Source organism: Saccopteryx leptura, chromosome 1 (genome assembly GCF_036850995.1).
Source record: "Saccopteryx leptura isolate mSacLep1 chromosome 1, mSacLep1_pri_phased_curated, whole genome shotgun sequence".
Taxonomy (NCBI): domain Eukaryota; kingdom Metazoa; phylum Chordata; class Mammalia; order Chiroptera; family Emballonuridae; genus Saccopteryx; species Saccopteryx leptura.
The window spans coordinates 290,160,400-290,186,069 of NC_089503.1; the positions used below are offsets into that span (position 1 = coordinate 290,160,400).

Below are 25,670 nucleotides of genomic sequence, written 5' to 3' on the forward strand. Positions count from 1 at the left end.
CAAATGGGCACTTCTCCTATGTGCCCTGGCCGGGAATCGAACCCGGGTCCCCCGCACGCCAGGCCGACGCTCTACCGCTGAGCCAACGGGCCAGGGCCTCCAGTAATAGTTTAATGCACTAATTTGTTTACATGTTTTTTCTATACTACTCTATAAAATACTTTGATATACAAAACATAGTTCATTTCTTTGTCCTAGAACCTGATACTTCAGAGATGCTTAATATATTTTTTAAATTTTTTATTAATTTTAATTTGTTGTGTTAACATAGATTCAAAGAGATCCTTAATATTTTTTGAATGAATGAATTGATGGATTCCCCAAAATATAGCATATACAGAAAAGATAATTGGTAACATTTATTGGGCACTAATAATATGCAATGTACTTTTCTGATCAGTTTGTGCATATTACCTTACTTTTTTCCTACATGAAGAAAAATGAAGAGTAGAAATGTGAAACTACTTGTAATGCAACTAGTGGGTATAAAAGGGACTCAAATTCAGGCTGTGTGACTTCATGTCTGAAATACAAAAGAATTTGACAAAGATCTAAGGAACCTGGATTTTGAGATTCCTGACTTCAATAAAAACACAAGCTGCCACATGCCTTCTATCTTGATCTAAGTGGTTTTTACTTGAGTTGCATATGTAAGTAAAAGTTCACTAAGCTGTACAACTTGAGATTTGTTCACTTCACTGAACATACATTTCTCAATTTTAATTAATTAAAAAAGAGTATGCTTTGCCCTGGCTGGGTAGCTCGGTTGGTTGGAGCGTTGTCCTGATGCACCAAGGTTGCAGATTCAGTCCCAGGTCAGGGCAGCTGCGATTCAACCAATGAACACTTGAATGGAACAAATTGATGTTTCTCACTCCCCCCCCCCCCTCATTTTCTCTCTCTCTCTCTCTCTCTCTCTCTCTCTCTTTCTCTGAGACCAATTGAAAAAAAATTTTTTTTTAAGTTTTGCCATATTTCCTCTTCTTCTTGTCCTAACACTTTCTGTACCTTCAACAAACGCTTCTGTAAATTGGAATTCCTTTTTGAACATCATGCTATTTGCCTTAGCTTTGGACTTTTGCTTTTACGTTATTAAACTTATTTACTCCTGGGAGATAAGAACATCTCATTCCTTCTCTCTCTAATTCTTATATTAGAATATTCTGTCATCCTAAAACAGTTTAAATACAATATTTAGATGCATTATCATTAGTATGATATTAACAGCTTTATTTCATCCCTCTACCAGCAAACTAGAGCAATTAAGGTTCTAGATTCCCCTTTCTACCCTCCATAACCACCACTTCATCTTACTCAATTCCCACAATTACCCACTTTTCTAAGTTCTTTCTCATTCTCTAACACCAACCTAGAGAAACTGAAGCCTATTTACTTCTAGGCCAAGAATATTACATCACCCCAGGACAATTTTAAATGTTTGCTCAGCTTTGGTAGACTTTTCCAGATGTTCTTCCCCCTCCTCTGGCCACTAGATATAATAATGGGGGAAAGAAATCCCTTTTTACCTCGAGTCAAAGGTGCCCTGAGGGTACGGTGGGAAGAGGGAGTGATTTCCTGATGTCAGTAATGTTGCTCAGGGTCTAGATACTAACAATGCACCCAATCAATGACTAAGTGTAAAAGGACACTATGGTCTTCTCTGATGGTTGACTGTCCCAGTAGAGCCCGAGCTCTGCATCAATCAGGCATCCCTGATTCGACTTCCCCTGCTTATCAGCAGGGCTGGCAGCCTCTTCGAGACTTCTCTTGAGGTGGCTATGAGAATTCTATTTATCAGTACCGACACTAACTGCCACCAGAGGAAAGACACAATCAACACACGAGTTAGTTGCAAGAATCATGTAAAGCCAGGATCCATGGCCACCATCACAGCCGCCTGGCCCATGCAGGTTTGTATTAGTTTCGGACAGAAGGTAATGAAACAATAGAGACAGAAACTGGTGGGCCATTAGCTTTAATCTTAGCTTGCACCCAGCAGGCAAGTAAAAACACACACTGGGCTCCAAAACCCACTCATTCAGTGCTCACAAAGCTACTAACTTATCCGAGTTTCCTAGAATCAAAGGTTTCTACCTCACCAGCGTTATTCACCTCTGTTCCCCATCTCCTTCTCTCTACACAAACTCTGTACAAACTGGCATCTTCTTCAACACTCTGACATCTTGGCTGCTTCTTCTGGCCTCCTCCACGTGGCCTCTCTCTGCTCTCCTCTCTACTCTGTCTTCTAATGCTAATCTCAGGAACCAAGAGAGAGCAAGCTCCTGTCTGCCCCACTTTATAGTGTAGATTCAAAACTTTTAATCCAATATATAAACAAGAAAGTCTCTAATACAAAGTCACTTATCTGAGGCATAATGGGAGGATTCCTCATGAGAGTGCACTACTCTACATCAAAAAGGGTGGGAAAGGCTGTCTTAAAACTAAGCTTTGGGGCCCTGGCCGGTTGGCTCAGCGGTAGAGCGTCGGCCTGGAGTGTGGGGGACCCGGGTTCGATTCCCGGCCAGGGCACATAGGAGAAGCGCCCATTTGCTTCTCCATCCCCCTCCCCCTCCTTCCTCTCTGTCTCTCTCTTCCCCTCCCGCAGCCAAGGCTCCATTGGAGCAAAGATGGCCCGGGCGCTGGGGATGGCTCCTTGGCCTCTGCCCCAGGCGCTAGAGTGGCTCTGGTTGCAGCAGAGTGACGCCCCGGAGGGGCAGAGCATCGCCCCCTGGTGGGCAGAGCGTCGCCCCTGGTGGGCATGCCGGGTGGATCCCGGTCGGGCGCATGCGGGAGTCTGTCTGACTGTCTCTCCCCGTTTCCAGCTTCAGAAAAATACAAAAAAAAAACACAAAAAAAACCTAAGCTTTGGGCTATAATGACTCTGCCTGCTTACAGCCTGTTCCTCACACACATTAATATAATCACATCTATCCCAAGCAAGAAGGGCAACCAATATCATCACCTGGGTGATGGGCTTCCACATGGGCAGCACCATCTTTAACAAAGTGAGTGTAATATATTTTATCTGCCCAACAAATCACACAAGCAGTTTATTACTCACAAAGCCTTTTGGCATGCCTGGGTACAGTTTAAGGGGACCCCGTTGGCCTGTTCCTCTCAGCTGTCTTTGGTCAAAGAGGCATGGAGACAGTCCATGTTCACGTTGGAGTCTGGGTAACTACCGCAGCAAGGGCAGCCCTTAGCTTTAGTACCTTTTCTGGCCAACACCTTCTAATAGGTGTCAGTCTACAGGATTATCACCTCAAACCACCTTTTGGGGAGGTCCTCGCAGGGAGCCCTTTTTATGTTAATTGTATGGCCAGTAGCCGCAGACACTATCACAGCTGCCTGGCCCTTGCAGGTTCACATTTGACTCAAACAGACAGTATTGAAACAATGGAGCCAAGAACTGGTGGACCATTACCTTTAATCCTAGCTTGCACCTGGCAGGCAAGAAATACACACAGTGGGAAAACACTTCCCTTTCCATTCAGGGCTCCCAAAGCCACTGACTCATCCGAGTTTTCTAGAATCAAAGGTTTGTACCTCACCAGCCTTATTCATCTCTGTTCCCCATCTCCTCTCTGCACAAACTCTGCACAAACTGGTTTCTTCTTCAGCACTCTGCCATCTTGGCTGCTTCTCTTCTGTAATGCTAATTTTAGCAACAGAGAGAGAGAGAGAGCACACTCCTGGTCTGCCCCATTTTATGGTGTAGAAATCAAAAACTTTAAGCCAATATACAAATAAGGAAGTCTCTAATACAAAGTCACTTATCTGAGGCATAAATGGGATTCCTCATAAGAGTGTACCACCCCACATCATGCAACAGTCAGGGGTGTGGGGAAAAGTTTAGTGTTGAAAAGATGAGAAGATCTTAGTATTAAAATGATGGGAAAGGCTTAGTCTTAAAACTAATCCTTATGCACCTGACCTGGTGGTGGCGCAGTGGATAGAGCATCGGACTGGGATGCGGAAGGACCCAGGCTCGAGACCCCGAGGTCGCCAGCTTGAGTGCGGGCTCATCTGGTTTGAGCGAGGCTCACCAGTTTGGACCCAAGGTCGCTGGCTCCAGCAAGGGGTTGCTCGGTCTGCTGAAGGCCCGCGGTCAAGGCACATGTGAGAAAGCAATCAATGAACAACTAAGGTGTTGCAATGCGCAATGAAAAACTGATGATTGATGCTTTTCATCTCTCTCCGTTCCTGTCTGTCTGTCCCTGTCTATCCCTCTCTCTGACTCACTCTCTGTCTCTGTAAAAAATAAATAAATAAAATTTAAAAAAAAAAAGAAAAAGAAAACTAATCCTTATGCTATAAGGACCTTGCCTGCTTACAGCCTGTCCCCCCACACCCAATGCAAACTATAAGCGAGCAAACATATACATCATATTTGCAGACTTATTTGACCCACATTAATCTACTGAAATGTTACATCAAGCTACTTTTAAGATGTTCCTGGGGAAGCCTCCTGTCTACATCAACCCACAGAGTTATGACATCAAGCTACTTCTTATTTATATGTAAGTTCACACGCACACACTAACTGAACCCTACAGGAAAGGCAGAGTCTGTTTATCACATCTGTACACACTATATTAATTCCTATCCAGATGGCATAACTTTATTTAATTTTCTTAATTGCTTTTAATATTATATCTTAATTATTTTTACATATCTTCTATATTTTTTTATATTGCTATATATTTAATTACTATAACTTTATATTACTACAACATTGACTTTGGCACCAACACTCCCAGATGGCTTTGCTGAAACATCCATACACTTCATGGCAATCTAGGATGTTTCCATCCAGCTTTCTTCCCTCCTTCTCTCCTTCACTTGGTGTCAGACTTGCTTCATGGTCTGCCTTGGCTCTCCAGCCTTTTGGACTCCCTCCCAATTTACTCTCTTGTAGGGATTTCCCCTAGTAAAATTCTTGCATGCTTAAAAAAAAGAGACTGACAATTCAGTTTAAAGATTTTACCCTTCTGAATTCTCCAGTAGGAGAACTTAGAATTTGATACACATAATAATTTAGTTCTTAAATTTTATAGACCTTTAGTTACAGTAAGATCTGACAAGCCTAAAACTGAATCACAAGGAAGAAAATATGTTTTTGTTTGTTTTTGAGAGTTTTTGTAATTCTTCAATTTATTAGTGTTTTAGCCACCGGAACTGATTTATTAATTTAATGAATATGTATTGAGCATTTTTTCTACTGCCTAGCACTGCATTCCAGAACAGTGCTTCTCAAAAATTAGGGCACACAAGAATTAGAGATTCCTAAAAAACAAGATTTCTTCATCTTATTCCCAAAGATTCTGATTATATATGCACTGAAAACCAAAAAAGTATGTGTAACTTGTGTTATTGCCATATTTGTTTCATTATGGTGGTCTGGAGCGGAGCAGCCAATATGTCTGAGGTGTGTGCATATTGTAAGGTCGGTGGATAATGAGGGAAGGTCACGTGGGTAGCCCAGACCCGGGAACTTTGGCTAGAACCACTCACAACCAAGAGCGCCAAAAGGAACTTCCCAAGAGCCCTTTGGAAAAGAGCAACACCTCCGTCAGCCAGTGAGATTTCACCATGTCATATTAGCTTGACCACTCTAGGGACCCTTTAAATATCTTCCATGTGGGTCACCTCTTGCGATTTCCCTGGCCTCTGTCACCAGGGCTAGGGAACCTCACTGGGCATGAAACGCTCTGTACTCAGTAAAGCCTTTTATTATTCCACACTTTGTGGCTCCGGCCCCTTCCTTCCTTCTCGGCGGGGAAAAATACCTTACATTTTGGAGCCGAAAACCCCGGAAGAGTTTGAAGTTCACAAGGACTGCTCCTCTCCTCTTCCCCTTCGAGAAAGAACCAGGATCTCCGACCTTCCACCCACTTCAGTGCACAGTGCAGTATGTCTTCTGCCTCCAGCCTTCCCCTCAGTTCTTTCCACCGAGACTCCCTGTCCGAAACCGTAGCTACATCAGGGACCTCTTTCCATCTGAGTGCGTGTGTGCCCATGGAGATGTCCCGAGCACATCCACTTTACCTTATCCGTCCGTGGCCAGAGCTTGAGTTTTGGGATGCCGATACTCATCTCTGACCACTCTGAGGACTGAGGGCGGCCGTGAGAGCACAGGAATCTCCCTCCGTAAAGAAGAAGAAATTGTTCTTCTTCTCCGCTTGGCCAGGCCACAGAACCCACTGGATTAGCCTCCTGAAGGGATTTTTGGTTTTAACACCCTCACCAGTATAACTATCGACAAAAAAGTCTGAAAGCTGATTGGAGATTTCTTACATTCACAGCTTCTAATTATTCGCGTGCCTGTCCTTAATCTCTGTGCCACCTGTTCCAGCATGCAGACCCTTTTTCTGGCCAGAGAAACCTCACCTAAAGCCTCCACTCCTGATCTTTCCTTCTCCACAGACTCCCAACTCTCTCCCCTCCTGCCTGACCCCCAGGGGCGCCCCTCTCTCGGGACTTCTCTCTGGTCCCTCTGCAGACCTCTTCCACTTGGGTCTCTTCCCTCCGAGAACTCTCTCTCCTCTCTTCACAAAATCCTGTTTCTTATTCACCAATACCAGTCTCTCTTTCTCTTCCCCTGCTGGCCAGGGACCCCTCCTTCTCCACAGTGTTCTTAAACCCCTCCTCTGTCAGGCCTTTCTCCACCTACTATTGGCTATTACACCAGTTTGCAGGATGCCCAACTCCAAGCAGCTTGCAGGAAGTTCTGGCCCTGTCCTGCCTCTGGCTCCAACGTTTCCTGCTGGATCTGGGTGCCAGGCTCCCCACGCGCGCCCCCCTTCTTATTCTCAACCCTCAAACCCCTATCTGGGATCTGTGAACACGGCATTTAAAGTTTTTAATGGTCCCAACTAGTAGAAACAGGCCAAGGCTATTCACCAGGCCTGAATGCAATAGAAGGTAACTCTCCAAACCCAGACTCTTATGGCAACCCTGAGGCCAGCAGAGCAACAGGGGCAAGGCAGAGGAGGTGCCTGACCCAAGTCCAGGCTGCAAAGAAAATCCCCACCAGCAGCTTGCTTTAAGTGTGGCAAGGAGGACCACTGGTCCCAGCAGGGCCCCTGCCCGCAGCTGCCTACTGAGCCCTGCCCTAACAGCAAGCAGTCTGGTCACTGGCGGAGCGATTACCCTTTTGAGCAACAGGCTTTTCCTCAGCGCTTCTACATGGAGGACAAGCCACCTGAATGGGGAGGACGAGCCAGACAGATGGGCGCATCGCTCAAACTCCTAGGACATGGCCTGGACTTGGAGAACCCAGGGTATGCTGCAACTAGTGGGTAAGCCCATCTCATTTCTTATGAACATGGGGGCTACTTTCTCTGTTTTGCTATCACACTCTGGACCTCTAGTTCCCTCACGGGTCTCAGTTATGGGAATGGATGGGACACCCCTTCTTTTCCTCTTTTTACACCACTCCTGACATGCAGTTTTTCCCCTTTCATAAGCCACTTCCGGCATACAGTTTTGCCTCAAGCTTGCCTCCATGCAGAACCACTGGCAGTCAGAACCACTGGACTCCATCCATATCTAGCTCACCAAAAGGCTGGACCCTGCAGATCCCCCTATTACTCCTCTATTTTTTTTTTATTTTTTTTTTGTATTTTTCTGAAGTTGGAAACGGGGAGGCAGTCAGACATACTCCCGCATGCACCCAACCAGGATCCACCCGGCATGCCCACCAGGGGGCGATGCTCTGCCCATCTGGGGCGTCCCTCTGTTGCAACCAGAGCCATTCTAGCGTGTGAGGCAGAGTCCATAGAGCCATCCTCAGCGCCTGGGCCAACTTTGCTCCACTGGAGCCTTGGCTGCGGGAGGGGAAGAGAGAGACAGAGAGGAAGGGGAGGGGGAGGGGTGGAGAAGCAGATGGGTGCCTCTCCTGTGTGCCCTGGCCGGGAATTGAACCCGGGAATCCTGTACGCCAGGCCGATGCTCTACCACTGAGCCAACCGGCCAGGGCCACTTCTCTTTTTTTTTTTTAAATCCTTACAAGACCACATCCATGAATTTTCTCCAGTCACGGCCAAACAGATGTCCCTCCTGACACCCCTCAAAGCCACCACCTTTCGATCTCCCCCTCCCCATGACACCTATAATCAGCAGGATAAACGGCGCCCCTATTCTAGTTAACACAAAAGGTCAGAATGTAAGGTCGGTGGATAACAGGGGAAGGTTACGTGGGTAGCCCAGACCCGGGACCTTTGGCTAAAACACCCCACAACCAAGTATGCCAAAAGAAACTTCCCAGGAGCCCTTTGGAAAAGAGCGACACCTAAATCAGCCAGTGAGATTTCACCAGGTCATATTAGCTTGACCACCCTAGGGACCCTTTAAATATCTCCCACCGGGTCACTCCTTGCAACTTCCCTAGCCTCTTGTCTCCAGGGCTAGGGAATCTCCTTGGGCGGGAAGCGCTCTGTACTCAATAAAGCCTTTTATTATTCCACACTTCATGGCTCCAGCTCCTTCCTTCCTTCTCGGAGGGGAAAAATACCTTACACGTATAATCTAAAGTAAAGGTTTCACTGAATCACTTACGTTTGCAGCCCTGGACTCTAGGACATTGCAGTACACCCCTCCTCCACCCGTACAACCTACCCAAACAAACCCAAGGTCTCGGACAGCTTCTGAGGCAGTCTCAACCTTATTCAAATTGCTTTCCTGGGCAAAGAATGTAGGAAGTCTGCCTTCTAGCCACCACCACCTCCCTTTTGGCCTTTCACTCCCTAAGGCTCTTACACTAGATACAATGGGACACACAGGTCAGGGGGATGGGGTGAAGTTGTCCTGGGCTTTTAGGCAAAGAACCCATCAGCAAAGATCAAAGCTTCAGCTACCTGCAGTTTAGAGAGCTCCAGGAAAACTAACACGGGGTCTTTTTTTTTATTTATTTATTTTTTTTTATTCATTTTAGAGAGGAGAGGGAGAGACAGAGAGAGAGAGAGAGAGAGAGAGAGAGAGAGGAGAGACAGAGAGAGAGAAGGGGGAGGAGCTAGAAGGGGGAGGAGCTAGAACTCCCATATGTGCCTTGACCAGGCAAGCCCAGGGTTTTGAACCGGCGACCTCAGCATTTCCAGGTCGACGCTTTATCCACTGTGCCACCACAGGTCAGGCCTAACATGGGGTCTTGACTGCTCTCATTTACTGAACTGCCAACTGAGAGCCAGGAAGTCAAGTGTTCCCCTTTATTTACCCCCCCCCCATTTTATGAGATATAAATTGACATCTAACGTTGTACTAGTCTAAGGTTAACAACCTAATAATTTTATATATGTACATGTGGAGAAATGATTATCATAAGTTTAGTTAACGTCAATCACCTCATCCCCCCCCCTTTTTTTGCATTCCTTTGTAAAAAAATATCAGATCTTATTTCTAATGAGACAGACTATCTGCCTAAAGCACACTCTTTCACCCACTCTCTTTTTTACTGCCCTATTCTAGCCCTTTCCCTTCAGAATGATGGTTTGCAAAGACAAAGAAAAAGCCACATAGAATTTTATCACCTTGTTTGGACCCAGCAATATTCCTACACTCACATATTGGCATCTTTGCATTGTGAAGACAAAACAGTATGCACATGCATTAAGGTACCAAAAAGGCTACAAAATGAATATTAATAGCTTAGGAAGCTTAAAGAACATTTTATTAATTTGGGCTAGGTATGCAGAGAGATTTTGTAAATGTGATTTCTGTACTTGTGAGATTAGCACCAACTCAGGATGGCCAATAGCATTGTATTGTAAATGAAGAGGGGAAGGAGATTTAACTTCCTTTCTTTCCCTTTAAGAAAGCAGGTAAATAGCTAGCCAGGTGCAGGAAGAGAAAGATTAAAATAAACCTTTTCTTATATTGATGGGCCATTTACAGGCATTTTATCCCCTAGAGCCTTGGAAACTATCCCTTCCCTCCTGAAGGCGTGTAATTATCTCTAAACAAGGGAATGGCAAATGAACACTAGAAAATATAGGAGTATCTTTTTATATATAGAATGAGATCTTTACTATTGTGTTACCTTATAAATTTTAATGTGTAAAAACTTTTTTAAAATATAAATCCTATAGACAAATGTTATAAACTTGCTAATAAATTGTGTCCCATCCCCCTTCATTCTTTTCCCCAAACTTGTATGGGCAAAAACAAAGGTTATAAGCTTATGCCATGATGTTATGCTCTTCCCTGCCCATGTATAATTAAGGTTATATAACCAGCCCCTAGAATATTATTCACACACATGATTTGGACCTTCCAGATTGCCCCATGTAAGCTATATGCGGCTGGCATATTTAATAAATCTCCTTTAATAAACTCTTCAAAATTCATCTGGATTTGGTGTCTCTATGTAAACCCGCGGAGTTAAGGTTTGGGTACTTTACAACACACAGGCACAAAGCCAGCAGCTCTAGCTGGAGACCCTAGTATCAGCATGAAATGGGGGGGGGGGGGTTTAGTCAAGAGTTGTATTTTAGAAAAACATGATTGGGATTAGCTAAGAATTAACTTCTAGGGGTGGGAGATTGAAAAGGAATAAGACACCTGAAGTTTCTTGAATGTTAAATTTGGAAATGGGGAGGAAAAATTTAAGATGTAAACTGTTTTGTCATAAATATGTTAGTGCTGGGACCTAGCTGTAGAGCCAGTAGCCACAGCTACCATCACAGCAGCCCGGCCCATGCAGGTTCGCATTGGATTCAGACAGTCCGGTAAAGAAACAACGGAGCCAAAAACTGATGGGCCATCTTCTTTAATCCTAGCTTGCACCCGGCGGGCAAGTAAAAACACACACTGGGCTCCAAACCCACTCACATTCAGTGTTCACAAAGCTACTGACTTATACGAGTTTCCTAGAATCGAAGGTTTCTAGCTCACCAGACTTATTCACCTCTGTTCCCCATCTCCTTCCTTCTCCCTGAACAAACTCTGCACAAACTGGCTTCTCACTCAACACTCCGCCATCTTGGCTGCTCCTCCTGGCCTCCTCCACGTGGCCTTTCTCTGCTCTCCTCTCTGCTCTCTCCTCTAATATTAATCTCAGGAACCAAGAGAGCAAGCTCCTATTCTGCCCACATTTTATAGTGTAGAAATCCAAACCTTTAATCCAATATACAAAATAGGGAAGTCTCTTAATACAAAGTCACTTATCTGGGACATGATGGGATTGTACCACCCCACATCAAAAAAAGGGTGGGAAAGGCTTAATCCCCAAACCAAGGCTACAAGGATTCTGCCTGCCCACAGCCCGCCCCCAACACATTAATATCACCTGGGCGAAGGCCTCCACGTGGGCAGCGCAATCTTTAACAAAGTGAGCATAATATATTTTATCTGCCCAACACTAACTCTAAAACTCCACTTTTGGAAGACATATCAAAAAACAACAGCGTGGGGATGGGAGTGGGTTGAAGGTCATGATCGGATTGCCAAACCAGAGAAGAATAAAGCTGGTCAAAGAAAAAGCTAGAGGGGAAAGAAAAGCCAGAAAATGATGACTGCTTGGGAAGGAGGGAAAGACAGAAGGGCAAGCATTAACTCTACGAGGAATCTATCACAAATGTGGCAGGTCTCTTATGGGAACATCTTTTATCTAGAGTTCTTCTTTAACTCCCTCCTTTCAACTGGATTGGTCAACAAATTTTATTATTTTATATCTAGTAATGTCCCAGGTGAAATAAAAAGATGGTGTTTTCATTCTATTATGTTGTCCACTGGATTAAAATAAAAATCACAACAAAAAGTAATTTCAAACTTAAAGGTCATGGGCTTAGGATCCTGATAGAATTTCTATCAGCAGCCACCATTTGTAGGTTACTGATGTGTTGATGTGTCAAATACTGCATTTAACTCTTCATTTTTAAAAATTCTTACAACAACACAGAGAAGATAGTTTTGTCCCTATTCACAGATGAGGAAACTAAGACTTTCTTTTTTTTTTTTTTTACACAGAGACAGAGAGAGGGATAGACAGGGACAAACAGACAGGAACGGAGAGATGAGAAGCATCAATCATTAGTTTTTTGTTGCGCATTGTGACACCTTAGTTGTTCATTGATTGCTTTCTCATATGTGCCTTGACAGTGGGCCTTCAGTGGACCGAGTAACCCCTTGCTCGAGCCAGCGACCTTGGGTCCAAGCTGGTGAGCTTTTGCTCAAACGAGATGAGCCCACACTCAAGCTGGCGACCTCGGGATCTCGAACCTGGGTCCTTCCGCATCCCAGTCCAATGCTCTATCCACTGTGCCAACACCTGGTCAGGCGAGGAAATTAAGACTTTTAAAAATGGCTGCACCAAGATTCTATCCAGTAAAGAATGTAAAGAACCTAAAAATCTTTCATAGTTATAAAGCCAGGGGCCACTATCATGGCAATTCACATGCAGGTTCTCATTGGATTTGGACAGATGGTAATGAAACAAAGGAGCCAAGAACTGGTGAGCCATTACCTTTAATCCTAGTGTTGGGCAGATAAAAATATATTATGCTCACTTTGTTAAAGATGGTGCTGCCTATGTGGAGGCCTGTTGCCCAGGTGATATTAATGTGTGTTGGAGGCAGGCTGTGGGCAAGCCTGGGGCTTGGTTTTAGGACTAAGCCTTTCCCACCCTTTTTGATGTGGAGTGGTACAATCCCATCATGCCTCAGATAAGTGACTTTGTATTAGAGACTTCCCTATTTTATATATTGGATTAAAGGTTTGGATTTCTACACTATAAAATGGGAGCAGAAAGGGAGCTTGCTCTCTTGGTTCCTGAGATTAGCATTAGAGAGCAGAGAAAGGCCACGTGGAGGAGGCCTGGAGAAGCAGCCAAGATGGTGAAGTGCTGAGTGAGAAGCCAGTTTGTGCAGAGTTTGTGCAGGGAGAAGGAAGGAGATGGGGAACAGAGGTGAATAAGTCTGGTGAGCTAGAAACCTTTGATTCTAGGAAACTTGGATAAGTCAGTAGCTTTGTGAGCACTGAATGTGAGTGGGTTTTGGAGCCCAGTATGTGTTTTTACTTGCCCGCCGGGTGCAAGCTAGGATTAAAGATGATGGCTCACCAGTTTTTGGCTCCATTGTTTCTTTACCGACTGTCCGAATTCAATGTGAACCTGCATGGGCCAGTGTTGGTCAAATAAGTTTGTAAATATGATATATATGTTTGCTCGCTTGTGACTTATATTGGGTGTGGGGGACAGGCTATAAGCAGGCCAGGTCGTTGTAGCCTACGGTTTGGTTTTGGGACTAAGCTTTTCCCCACACCCTTGACTGATTGTATGATCTGGGTGGTGCACTCTCATGAGGAATCCAATTATGCCTTGGATAAGTGACTTTGTATCAGAGACTTCCTTGTTTGTATATTGGATTAAGGGATTTTGGTTTTCTACACTATAAAGTGGGACAGACCAGGAGCTTGGACACACAGTTCCTGCTATCACAATTGCAGGGGCTTCCCTGATCCCTTGCCCTTCATGGGAAGAGCTGGTTTTCTGCTTTTCCCTTGTCTTCTTTTGTGGTTTGCCTGTCTTGGTGAGACACCAATAAATAGGATGGCCCCCCGTCCTCTGACTCCGCCATTTCTTTATCGTCTGCCCGAATCCAATGGGAACCTGCATGTGAATGGCCACGACGGCGGCTCCTGGCCTTACAGCCAGGCTGCTGTGATGGTGTCCTGGGCCACTGGCTTCACATCTAGCTTGCACCCAGTGGGCAAGAAATACACACAGTGGGAAAATACTTCCCTTTCTGTTCGGGGCTCCCAAAGCCACTGACTCATCTGAGTTTCCTAGAATCAAAGATTTCTACCTCACCAGCCTTATTCACCTCTGTTCCCCATCTCCTCTCTGCACAAGCTGGCTTCTCTTTCAGAACTCTACCATCTTGGCTGCCTGCCTCTCTTCTGTAATGCTAATTTCAGGAACCTAGCTAGCGAGCCCCAGGTCTGCCCCATTTTATGGTGTAGAAATCAAAACCTTTAAGCCAATATACAAATAAGAAAGTCTCTGATACAAAGTCACTTATCTGAGGCATAAATGGGATTCCTCATAAGAGTGCACCACCCCACATCATGCAAGGGTCATGTATGGGGAAAAGCTTAGTGTTAGAAGATTTTAGGATTAAAAGGGTGGGAAAGGTTTAGACTTAAAACTAAGCCTTAGGCTATAAAGACCCTGCCTGCTTACAGCCTGTCCCCCACACCCAATGCAAACTATAAGGGAGCAAACATCATATTTGGAAACTTATTTGACCCACAATAGTAATGGTATATGCATTATTACTAACTGGGCACCAAAGTGTCTTAGGTTAGCAGATTAGCAGATCGCAGCTCCTTTCCTCTAGATTTTATTGAAAACAAGACAACAGTTGCCTGACCAGGCGGTGGCGGAGTGGATAGAGCGTCCGACTGGGATGAGGAGGACTCAGGTTCGAGACCTCAAGGTCACCAGCTTGAAAGTGGGCTCCTCTGGTTTGGGCAAAGCTCACCAGCTTGGACCCAAGGTCGCTGGCTAGAGCAAGGGGTTACTCCGTCTGCTGAAGGCCCGCAGTCAAGGCACATATGAGAAAGCAATCAATGAACTAAGGTGTTGCAATGAAAAACTAATGATTGATGCTTCTCATCTCTCTTCGTTCCTGTCTGTCCCCATCTATCCCTCTCTCTGACTCTCTCTCTGTCTCTGTAAAAAAAAAAAAACCCACCAAAAAACAAGACAACAGTCTTCTTAGAAAGACTAGTTTGTCCTCCTGAAAGCTAACAAACAAGAAACAACTTCAGTGGAAGTTGAAAACAAGTACTATTTTTAACATCAACATTGTGTGCTTTAGCAACACACAATGTGTATTTTATTGTGACCTCAGGGTGAATCAAAGAAGAAAACAGAGTTTAAGTTTCTGCATAAGTAAACTGATTCCTAGGGGTCTAGAAATTAGAAAGTTAATTGTCCTAGTGGGAATTTCATTCACCTGCGGTAGTCTCAGGAATTGGAAGTACAGCATCTTTGATGTTAAAAGGTGAAAACATGTTGAATCTAGAAGTATTTCGTCATTGGATTTATTTAGTCTGTGGCTCCAGTTTTCTCATTCCCACTTAGTCTGGGTTATTCTGCTGCCTCTTTTGCATAACAATGGCCGTGGTAAAACTGGCAGACAAGTTTAACTGAGAATTTGCAAGGGTGTGTGTGGGTGCGGGGCTGCCAGAAGGGGTGGGTCTAAATTTGGTTGAGCCTCCCTTATAAATCTACAGCCTCCTAAATCCTCAGTTTTTGCTAGATTGGGATTTTTGGCTCCTGTTACTGGGAAGATGACTCCCTTTATCCCATCTTTTTGATATTTTGGTATTTGGAGATCTTTTTATTTCCCTAAGCTCTTCTATCTAGGTATTTAAGCCTGGGACTTTCTTACAGTTTTGCTCTTTGGGTTTTTCCCCCTCTCTCCTTGTATCCAGCAACATGAGTGTGGGTTCGGCTTGTCCCCAAAATGGACTCTGCCCTGGAGCATTTAATTCTAGGGAATCTTCACCAGTGCCCAAGATTTATGAGCCTGGAGAAAACTATGCATCCTTGGGAATATCTGCTGAGAAACGTCGCACGGAGACTGGTAAGAAAAAAATGGAATTCTTGAAAACCTGAATTCCTTAAGGGGGGGGGTGTGTGATAAAGGTCATCCTTTTTCCACTTGAGCCAGTACAGCCCATTAATAGAAGCAGGTATCCATTATCTACACTGCTCACAAAAATTAGGGGATCAGGGAACATGCAGATACTCCAGTACTTTCAGCCTTTTGTATAAGTGCATTTTCACTAATGAAATGAAAGTTGGTTTTGCATGTCAGTGCATAATCAAACAACTTCCTTTGACTTGTCATTTGCTTTTCTGATGTTCTTGTTTAATAAAAATCAAATGCTGCTTTTTTATCACTTTATATAATTTTGAAATATCCCCTAATTTTTGTGAGCAGTATATTAATTCTCAAGACACCTCATTATTTTTTTGGGGGTGACAGAGACAGACGGACAGCTAGGGACAGACAGACAGGATGGGAGAAAGATGAGAAGCATCAATTCTTTGTTGCAGTTCCTTAGTTGTTTATTGATTGCTTTCTCATATGTGCCTTGACCGGAGCGGGGAGGGGGGCTACAGCAGATGGAGTGACCCCTTGCTTAGGCCAGTGACTTTGGGCTCAAGCTGGTGAACTTTGCTCAAATCAGATGAGCCCGGGCTCAAGCTGGCGACCTTGGGGTTTCAAACCTGGGTCCTCTGCGATGCTCTATCCACTACGCCACCACCTGGTCAGGCTCATTATTTTCTTAGTGGCACATGCCCTTTCACGAATGTCCCAGTTGATAGACTCCCACATGTGCCCCTAATGGTGATGCTTTACCCATCTGGGGCATTGCTCCCTTGCAACTGGAGCCATTTTTTAGCGCCAGAGGTGAGGCCAAGGAGTCTTCCTCAGCACCAGGGGCGAACTCACTCCAATCGAGTCCTGGCTGAAGGAGGGGAGGAGAGAGAAAGAAAAAAGCAAGACGGGAAGGGGTAGAGAAGCAGATAGGTGCTTCTCCTATGTGCCCTGACCCGGAATAGAACCCAGGACATCCACATGCCAGGCTCTACCACTGAGCCAACTGACCAGGGCCTAATGTATAAATCTTAATGCTGTTCCTGACACATAGTAACAGTAAATATCGCTAAGCCAGAAGTGATAACATCACAGCTTGGAGGGTGGGGTAAGGTGTTGGTGGTGAGTGGCCCCTTGCTGGTCAGTCTCTACCAGAAATGCCACAAATGGTATGAATAATTACAGGGGTTTCACCTTGTTGAAATGTTTGATCTTTCTACAACAGTAGCAGTTCATTCGCTTTTCTCCCCTTTGGATGTATGGGTGTTAATGGAAAGCTGTGTGAGCTCATGCTCAGATCTCCTAAATATCAAGGAGAAGCATTCACTCCGCTTTATGGTAGATAATTCCAGAAAGTTTAATCTGCTGACAGCCCTAGTGGCTAGAACTCGGAATTAAAAACCAGTTTGGCTTCAAAGCCTGTACTCCACTCCAGTGTTTAGGCTTCTAACCAACTGGCCCGGTCTGTGGTAGTACAGTGGATAGAGTGTCAACCTGGAACTTTGAAGTTGCTGGTTCTAAACCCTGGGCTTGCCTGGTCAAGGCACATACCACAAGCAATTGATCAATGTACAACTAGAGTGAAGCAATTATTAGCTGATGCATCTCGCTCCCATCCCTCTCTCCTCTGTCTGTAAAATCAATAAATAATTTCTTAAAAATAATTGTGGGTGTGGGTCATGCTTTGGGATACGTAAAGGTAGCACCACATTTTGTTTGTTATTTTTCAAAAACTATTTACATTATTATTACAACTATAAAACTAAGTTGTGGCAAGGGAGTTACTGCTGTGTTTGAGTGTTAAATATTAATGTTTCCCTGTTTTCCTAAACTTTGTTAATGTCCTTCGATAACTGCAAACGTCAAAAGTACGGCGCTGGATTGTGAGAGCAATAGCTTGGGAAAAAGCAGGTGAGCATCCCTTCATAGCTAGCCAAGTGCAAGTGTGTCTAGATGGTGAATTGGTATAGATGTAAAACACACCCTACTTCTAGTCTTTAGTTGAGGACTTCCTTTTTAGAGTTACTTGCAAGAAGCACCAAATTGTGAAGTTTTGCTTTTTAAAGCCTGTGTATTTGTACCATAACTAGCGTAGAATTAGAGTGCAAATAAGAATTGAAGTGCCTATTCAATCTAGGTAATACAGTAAATTAAATTTCCGTCACTAAGTCGATATGTCCAGGTGCTGTGCTAGAGAGGTTTTTTTGTTTTGTTTTGTTTTTTGTTTTTACAGAGACAGAGAGAGTCAGAGAGAGGGATAGACAGGAATAAAGAGAGAAAGCATTAATTCTTCATTGCGGCAACTTAGTTGTTTGTTGATTGCTCATATGTGCCTTGACTGGGGACTACAGCAGTCTGAGTGACCCTTTGCTTCAGCCAGTGACCTTGGGCTCAAGCTGGTGAGCCTTGCTCAAACCAGATGAGCCCGCACTCAAGCTGGTGACCTCGGCGTCTCGAACCTGGGTCCTCCGCATCCCAGTCCAATGCTCTATCCACTGCGCCGCCGCCTGGTCAGGTGCTAGAGAGCTTTTTTTTATCTACAGTGTGTCCATAAAGTCGTGGTGCACTTTTGACCGGTCACAGGAAAGCAACAAAAGACTATAGAAATGTGAAATCTGCACCAAATAAAAGGAAAACTCTCCCAGTTTCATACCTATTCAGTGCAGTTTGATGTGGGCTCACGCACAGATTTTTTAGGCCCCTTAGGTAGCTATCCCGTATAGCCTCTACAGACTCGTCACTGACTGATGGCCTACCAGAACGGGGTTTCTCCACCAAATTGCCGGTTTCTTTCAACTGCTTATCCCACTGAGTAATGTTATTCCTATGTGGTGGCACTTTGTTATAAATGCGCCTATATTCACGTTGACACTTTGGTCACAGATTCGAATTTAGCTAGCCACAGAACACACTGAACTTTCCTCTGTACCATCCACATCTCGACTGGCATGGCCGTGGGCTGGTCTGCTGTATACACGGTGTTACATCATCATCTGCCCATGCGCACATGCTGCCACATCATCCTACAGAAACTGGGAGGGTTTTCCTTTTATTTGGTGCAGATTTCACATTTCTATTGTCTTTTGTTGCTTTCCTGATACCGGTCAAAAGTGCACCATGACTTTACGGACACACTGTATTACCTCATTTTAAGCAATGGAGAAACTGAGTGAGGGAGGAAGAATTTTGGAGATGAGGTCACAGAGCTAATAAAGGCAAAGTCAGTACTGAAACAGAAGCCCATTGAAGTTCATGTGTCCTTTTAGTCCCCTTATTTAGAAATGAGCAATAAAACTTAGTTTTATAGGATTCCCTGAGTCTAATTATAAGTTTATTTTTTGTTTTATTAGAATAAACACCTTTATTACATGAACTAAAAAAGGAGGGAAGAGAATTTTTAAAACTCTCTTTAAAAAGTTATTTCTTGATTTTAGAGAGAGAGGAAGAGGGAAATATCAATCTGTTCCATTTATTTATGTACTTTTTGGTTGCTTCTTGAATGTGCCCTAACCAGGGATCAGACCCATAACCGTGGCGCATTGGGACAATGCTCCAACCAGCTGAGGTATCCAGCCAAGGCCAGGAGAGAAGAAGATTTCTTTGCCTTTCCAGGCCTTGGTTTCTCTCAGCTGAACTCCAGCTCCTTGCCCTCTAGCACAGAACCATCTGCTGGCCACACTGGCCTCATCGTGAAGCGATACATGCAAGAAGCTTGCCCTGCTGGAACTGCTCCTCTAGAAGACTGCTGATTTTGGTGTTCTTTTTTCCTTTCATCATATTTCTTCTAAAATTTTTTTGATCACTTTTTTGTTTTAAAATCTCTTCCTCTTCAGGAGTCAGCTTGGCCCACTTCTTGCTGCCCAGGTAACGCTGTGCTGTCAATGAGCACAGTGCAGTTCTTTATTAGGGTCTTGGTACAGATCAATTATAGATACATTGTAGATAACATCAGTCTTGTTTTGCACATACATCAGGAGTCCCAGGAGAAGTTGCACACTTCTAGTACTTCTTGCTGCCTCCTTGCATATAGACCAGGGGTCAGGAACCTATGGCTCGTGAGCCAGATGTGGCTCTTTTGATGACTGCATCTGGCTCACAGACAAATCTTTAATAAAAAAATAAATGTTAAAAATATAAAACATTCTCATGTATTACAATCTGTAAAGCCAGTAGCCATGGCCACTATCACAGCAGCCTGGCCCATGCAGGTTCGCATTGGATTGGGACAGTCGGTAAAGAAACAAAGGAACCAAAAACTGGTGGGCCGTCATCTTTAATCCTAGCTTGCACCCGGCGGGCAAGTAAAAACACACACTGGGCTCCAAAACCCACTCACATTCAGTGCTCACAAAGCTACTGACTTATCCGAGTTTCCTAGAACCAAAGGTTTCTAGCTCACCAGACTTATTCACCTCTGTTCCCCATCTCCTTCCTTCTCCCTGCACAAACTCTGCACAAACTGGCTTCTCACTCAACACTCCGCCATCTTGGCTGCTTCTCATGGTCTCCTCCACGTGGCCTTTCTCTGCTCTCTGCTCTCTGCTGTCTCCTCTAATGATAATCTCAGGAACTAAGAGCACAAGCTTCTGTTCTGCCCCCATTTTATAGTGTAGATTCATAACCTTTTATCCAATATACAAAACAGGGAAGTTTCTAGTACAAAGTCACTTATCTGGGGCATGATGGGATTGTACCACCCCACATCAAAACGGGTGGGAAAGGCTTAATCCTAAAACCAAGCCCCAGGCTAGAAGGATCCTGCCTGCCCACAGAGACACACATTAATATCACCTGGACAACAGCCTCTACATGGGCAGCGCCATCTTTAACAAAGTGAGCATAATACATTTTATCCGCCCAACACAATCCATTCATTTCCTACTGCTCATGTTCATGGTTGCGTGTGGCTGGAGCCAATCACAGCTGTCCTCTGGGAAAACACCAAATTTTTATTAGATAATGCATAACGTACATGGGTGGTTGTATGGCTCTCATGGAATTACATTTTAAAATATGTGGCGTTCATGGCTCTCTCAGCCAAAAAGCTTCCCGACCCCTGATATAGACTATGTGTATGCAGCAAAGACCAATGCTAGTATTGGCAGCAAGGTGTCTCAGCTGATATTTTCACTTTGTATGGGGGGCTTGTCCCAAGAGATTTCCCATGGCTTGGCACCAGCTGGAAAGAGCTAATCATCAATCAGTTTTAAAAGTTATGTAGGTAATAATTGAGATTACAAAAAGACGTGACAAAGGGACACACACGGTAGGTGGGAGTCAAGTAATCCATTTTGACCTTTATGAACAGCCCGGGTTTTGTCATTGATGTTTGAGTCCCATTGTGTTCTTCAGCAATAGCCATGTCCATTCTATTAGCCTTGTCAGTTATTATTAGCTATGTCCATTGCATGTAAAATGGTGACACTGGTACACTAACTATATTATACAAAAGTTGGCAAATTATTCAGGTTGCTTACTACCTAGCTCTGAGGTAGTGAGGACTTAAAAAATGTGTTGAAAATATACCTGACCTATGGTGGCCCAGTGGATAGAGCATTGACCTGGGATGTTCAGGTCCCAGGTTTAAAACCCTGGGGTTGCTGGCTTGAACATGGGATCATCAACATAATTCCATGGTCACTGACTTGAACAAGGGATCACTGGCTGGACTTGGGATGCAACTACAAATTGATGCTTCTCATCTCTCCCTCCATGTATCTGTCTTCTCAAAAAAAGGGAAAAAAAAGAAAAAGCTTTGAAAATAATACATTTGCACATTTAATATTTTAAAAGCTTTAGAAAACAATGTCGTTTTTATTCCCAACAGTCTCTCCTCTTCCTCCCTCCATGGACCTGCTTATTCAGAACAGCCCTGATTCTTCCACCAGTCCCGATGTAATACCACCTACTTCTGTAGATAGAGGCACTGTGAAGGAGAAGGTCCAGGTCAAGAAGCAGAAGATCAGAACCGTCTTCTCACAGACCCAGCTCTCTGTACTCAATGAGAGATTTCAGAGACAGAAATATCTCAGCTTCCAGCAGATGCAAGAACTTTCTAACACCCTGAACCTTAGCTACAAACAGGTAAGGTTGTTTTGTTCCTGTCTCTGCAATAAGAAATAAAAAATAGCCTGACCTGTGGTGGCGCAGTGGATAAAGCCTCGACATGGAAATGCTGAGGTCACCGGTTCGAAACCCTGGGCTTGCCTGGTCAAGGTGTTAAGCCAAATTCGGAGGAACCCAAAACATGAAAGACAGGAGCAAGGTCCCTCGTTTACACATCAAAGCTTTATTGTCTAGCTTGGCCAATCGGAGGCAGCTCCAACAGAAATCTGAGGGAGAGCGCACCGGCCCTTTGTTCTACCTAGTTTTTATAGTTTTGTAAGTGGGAAGTACAGAAGCAAAAATTGTAATTAGGAGCCCTTTACCACTATTGGTTATAGTCATATGTCCTTTAACATGATAGGACCATGTTCAGTTTGCAAGTCATACATCATTTTGGAGAAAACAAAATTTACAAGCCAACACAATGGTAGAAAGATGTCTCTTTACATATTAAAGGCATTCCTATATTATCTAGTGTTTATCTGCTATCTCTCTGTCCAGAGTCACACACGCATTTACATAGGAGAGGTAGTTTCGGTGGGGAGGCTCATTGCTATAAGAAAAGGTTTATTTTGGCTTTTCTCTCCCTGTACCTGGCTAGCCATTCACCCTTTTCCCCACAGGCATGGTGGAATGTCTGGGAATCCATGTTTTCCTCCCCTCTGCATTTACAATACAATGCCAAGGGCCATCCTGGTCATGCCAATCACACAGTACAGAGACTACTCTCACAATTTCTCTGCACACCTTAACCCAAATTAATAAAATGTCCTCCAAGCCTCTTAAAATATTAATTCTGTAGTTTTTGGTACCTTACAACACCTGCGGATGAAGTGGCTCAGTGGCTCCTCAAAGGCACATATGGGAGTTGATGCTTCCAGCTCCTCCCCCCTTCTCTCTCTCTGTCTCTCTCGCCTCTCTCTCTCTCCTCTCTAAAATGAATAAATAAAATAAAAAAAATTTACAAAGCATTTTGATCACCTAAAATGAAACATACTATAAAAATAATTATTAAGAAATAAAAAATAATAAGGCTAAATTGCATATAAACATTGTTACTGTTTTTCTCTATATTCTGCTTCTAATGCACCCCTCTCAAATACTTTAATATGAAAATGAAATGTTTCTGTAACATGTATCATAACCATTGTTCATGAAACAGTCTACTGTGTGAATATGTCTTAAATTTATTTAACACTTTTCTCTGTGCACAAACCCAAATTGGAAAACATTTCCAATTTTGCCTCAGTCAAAAGGGGTGTTTACTCCCATCTTCAGGTTAGGAAGGCCCTAGCCAGTATCAGTTCTCATTAAAGTAAAAATTGCATCTTTTGCTTTTATGTGTGGGCCTTCGATTACTACTGAGGTTTATCATTTTTCATACATCTTTATTTTTTTAAATAATTTATTGGCATTTAATTTTATGGTTTCTTATCATTGGTGCCATACTTAGAAAGTCTTCTATTCTGCGATATTATAATATATGATATATATTCTGTGATGTCATTGTTTTTTTCCAAGAGAGATAGCAACAGACAGGCAGGGAGAGAGATGAAAAGCATCAATTCCTCATTTCCTCATTTCATTGCTCATTGATCGCTTTCTCGGGTGTGCCTTGATGGGGGGTGGGGGGGTCGGGAGGGTGTTCCAACAGACCAAGTGACCCGTTGCTCAAGCCAGTGACAGACTGAATTTTTTCCAACAGAAGGCATCATATAAACCTGAATTTTTGGCTTTTTTTCAAAAATTAGATCTGGCAATCCAAAGCCCTCATTCTACTGGAAAACAGTCAGCTGTTCTCTGTGCATGGGCCATGCATTCTTCAGTACACACCCCAGACTTAACTGTCACTCATTTACATGTGGCCTCTGTAGTCATCTGAATTTGTGACCTTTGATGTAAAGCTTAGAAATACAGATGTTCCTCAATTTATGGTAGAGTTATGTACTGATAATCCATCCTAAATTGAAAATATTGTAAATTGAAAACACCTTTAATACACCTAACTTACCAAACTTCATAGCTTAGCTTAGCCTATATTAAATGTGATCAGAATTCTTTTTTTTTTTTTTTTTTTTTTTTTTGTGACAGAGACAGAGTGAGACAGAAAGGGACAGATCTGGGACAGACAGATGTGAAGGAAGGGAGATGAGACGCATCAATTCTTTGTTGAGGCTCTTTAGTTGTTCATTGATTGCTTTCTCATATGTGCCTTGACCAGGGGGCTCCAGCTGAGTGAGTGACCTCTTGCTCAAGCCAGCGACCTTGGGCTCAAGCCAGTTACCTCGGGGTTTTGAACCTGGGTCTTCCATGTTCCAGTCCAAAGTTTTATCCACTGCGCCACCACCTGGTCAGGCTCAGCACATTTTTAAAAAGTAAAAATTCATGTTTTGTTAGCTTTAGGTAGTTGTAGCTATCAGGGGAAAAAGATGTTAACACTCCTTGATCCCTAGCACATCTTTGTTACTACTATTTTATGTTTTCCTGTTACTGTTTTCCTGCAGATTAAGACCTGGTTCCAGAACCAGAGAATGAAATGTAAGAGGTGGCAGAAATACAACTGGTCAAAGAACAGCAACCGTGTGGCTCAGGTAACAGGAAACTTACTGTGCTCTTTCCTTTCAATGATTTTTTAGTTTTGTCTGTTGCTGAAGCACACAATCCCAGTCACAGACAATTCGGATTTTTCCTGTCCTCTTTCAGTGAACCCACCCTTCCCTTTGCAGGTGAGCTCAGCAACCACAGAGTACCAGAGCCTGTCTTCCTGTCACCAGAGATACCTGGTGAATGCCTCTGGAAACTTTTCAATGTGGAGCAACCAAACCTGCAGTAACCTAGCTTGGAGCAACCATTCCTGGAACAGCCCATCTTGGAACTACCATTCCTGGAATAATCAGACCTGGTGTCCCCAGGCCTGGAACAATCAGTTCTATAGTTTTGGAGAGGAGTCCTTACAGCCCCAGATCCAATTCCAGCAAAATCTTGTCAGTGATTTGGAGGTCTCTTTGGAAACTGCCAGAGAAAGCTATGATGTAATACTGCAAACCCCGAAGTGTTATTGTAGTGCTCATCAAACCGTGGATTTATTCCCAGATTACTCCATGAACACACAGCCTGGCTCCATGAACATACAGCCATGAACTTATAGCGTGACGATGGATTTATTTTCAGTCTCAATTTGGGCAGTGGCTATATTACCTCTCCTAGGATTTCCCTGGGTATCTCTGCCTTGATCATTGCTTCTCATTATGCCTGTGGTGCCAATTTGGAAGGGTGGGAGTGGGTTATGACCTGAATCTAATCAAAGAGGTTTCTATAGCCTTGCTGCTATAGACAAAAATAAAAGATGTCTCTGGCTATAGATAATTAGATGTAGTATTATTTTGGGTAACTCTAGAATCTTAACGTCAAGAATAGAAAGTAAGAGTACAAATAATGTGTGATAAAAGATTATTTTCTGGGGTTGGAAGGCTTGTTAAAAACCTCAATTCAGGTGAATGGTTAAGTGATACTATGCTTCACTGATTTCCTCTGACCCTTTTGCTGTTTTTACAACAACCCCTAATTTGTTACTTAAGTATTTGTAAAAGAGGTTTTATATTTTGCTCTATAATGATAATAATGCGAGTTTTGCTGATTGGTTTGTACATTTAAATACAAATAAATGTCTATTTTACTGTTAATTGACTCTACCCTGATTTTACCCAGTGGTCTAAAGAGTAAAAATTTGCTAAACATTGTTATTTATTGCATTTTTGATATGGGGGAGAAACGAACTGAAATCTTTCTTAGCCAATAGGAATATTGCTATCTTAGAAATGAGCAAAGGGGCCTGACCAGGCAGTGACACAGTGGATAGAACGTGGGACTGGGATGTGAAGGACCCAGGTTTGAAACCCTGGAAGTCACTGGCTTAAGCGCGGATTCATCCAGCTTGAGTGCGGGCTCATCAGCTTG

At 43.6% G+C, this 25,670-nt stretch overlaps 1 protein-coding gene across 1 annotated transcript; it reads left to right on the forward strand.

Moving 5' to 3' along the window:
* The first annotated feature begins 15,439 nt into the window (after nt 1–15,439).
* On the forward strand, nt 15,440–24,853 carry LOC136388365 (homeobox protein NANOG-like). The gene is made up of 4 exons (XM_066360258.1): nt 15,440–15,587; nt 21,436–21,692; nt 24,218–24,304; nt 24,440–24,853. The coding sequence occupies exons 1-4, from the start codon at nt 15,440–15,442 to the stop codon at nt 24,851–24,853; spliced, it is 906 nt and encodes a 301-aa protein (XP_066216355.1).
* Nucleotides 24,854–25,670: the final 817 nt, after the last annotated feature.

Coding starts and splice junctions, on each gene's coding strand:
- LOC136388365 (XM_066360258.1), top strand. CDS start 15,440: ATGAGTGTGGGTTCGGCTTGTCCCCAAAATGGACTCTGCCCTGGAGCA. Junction 21,693..24,217: donor TGAACCTTAGCTACAAACAG/GTAAGGTTGTTT, acceptor GTTTTCCTGCAG/ATTAAGACCTGGTTCCAGAA. Junction 24,305..24,439: donor ACAGCAACCGTGTGGCTCAG/GTAACAGGAAAC, acceptor TTCCCTTTGCAG/GTGAGCTCAGCAACCACAGA.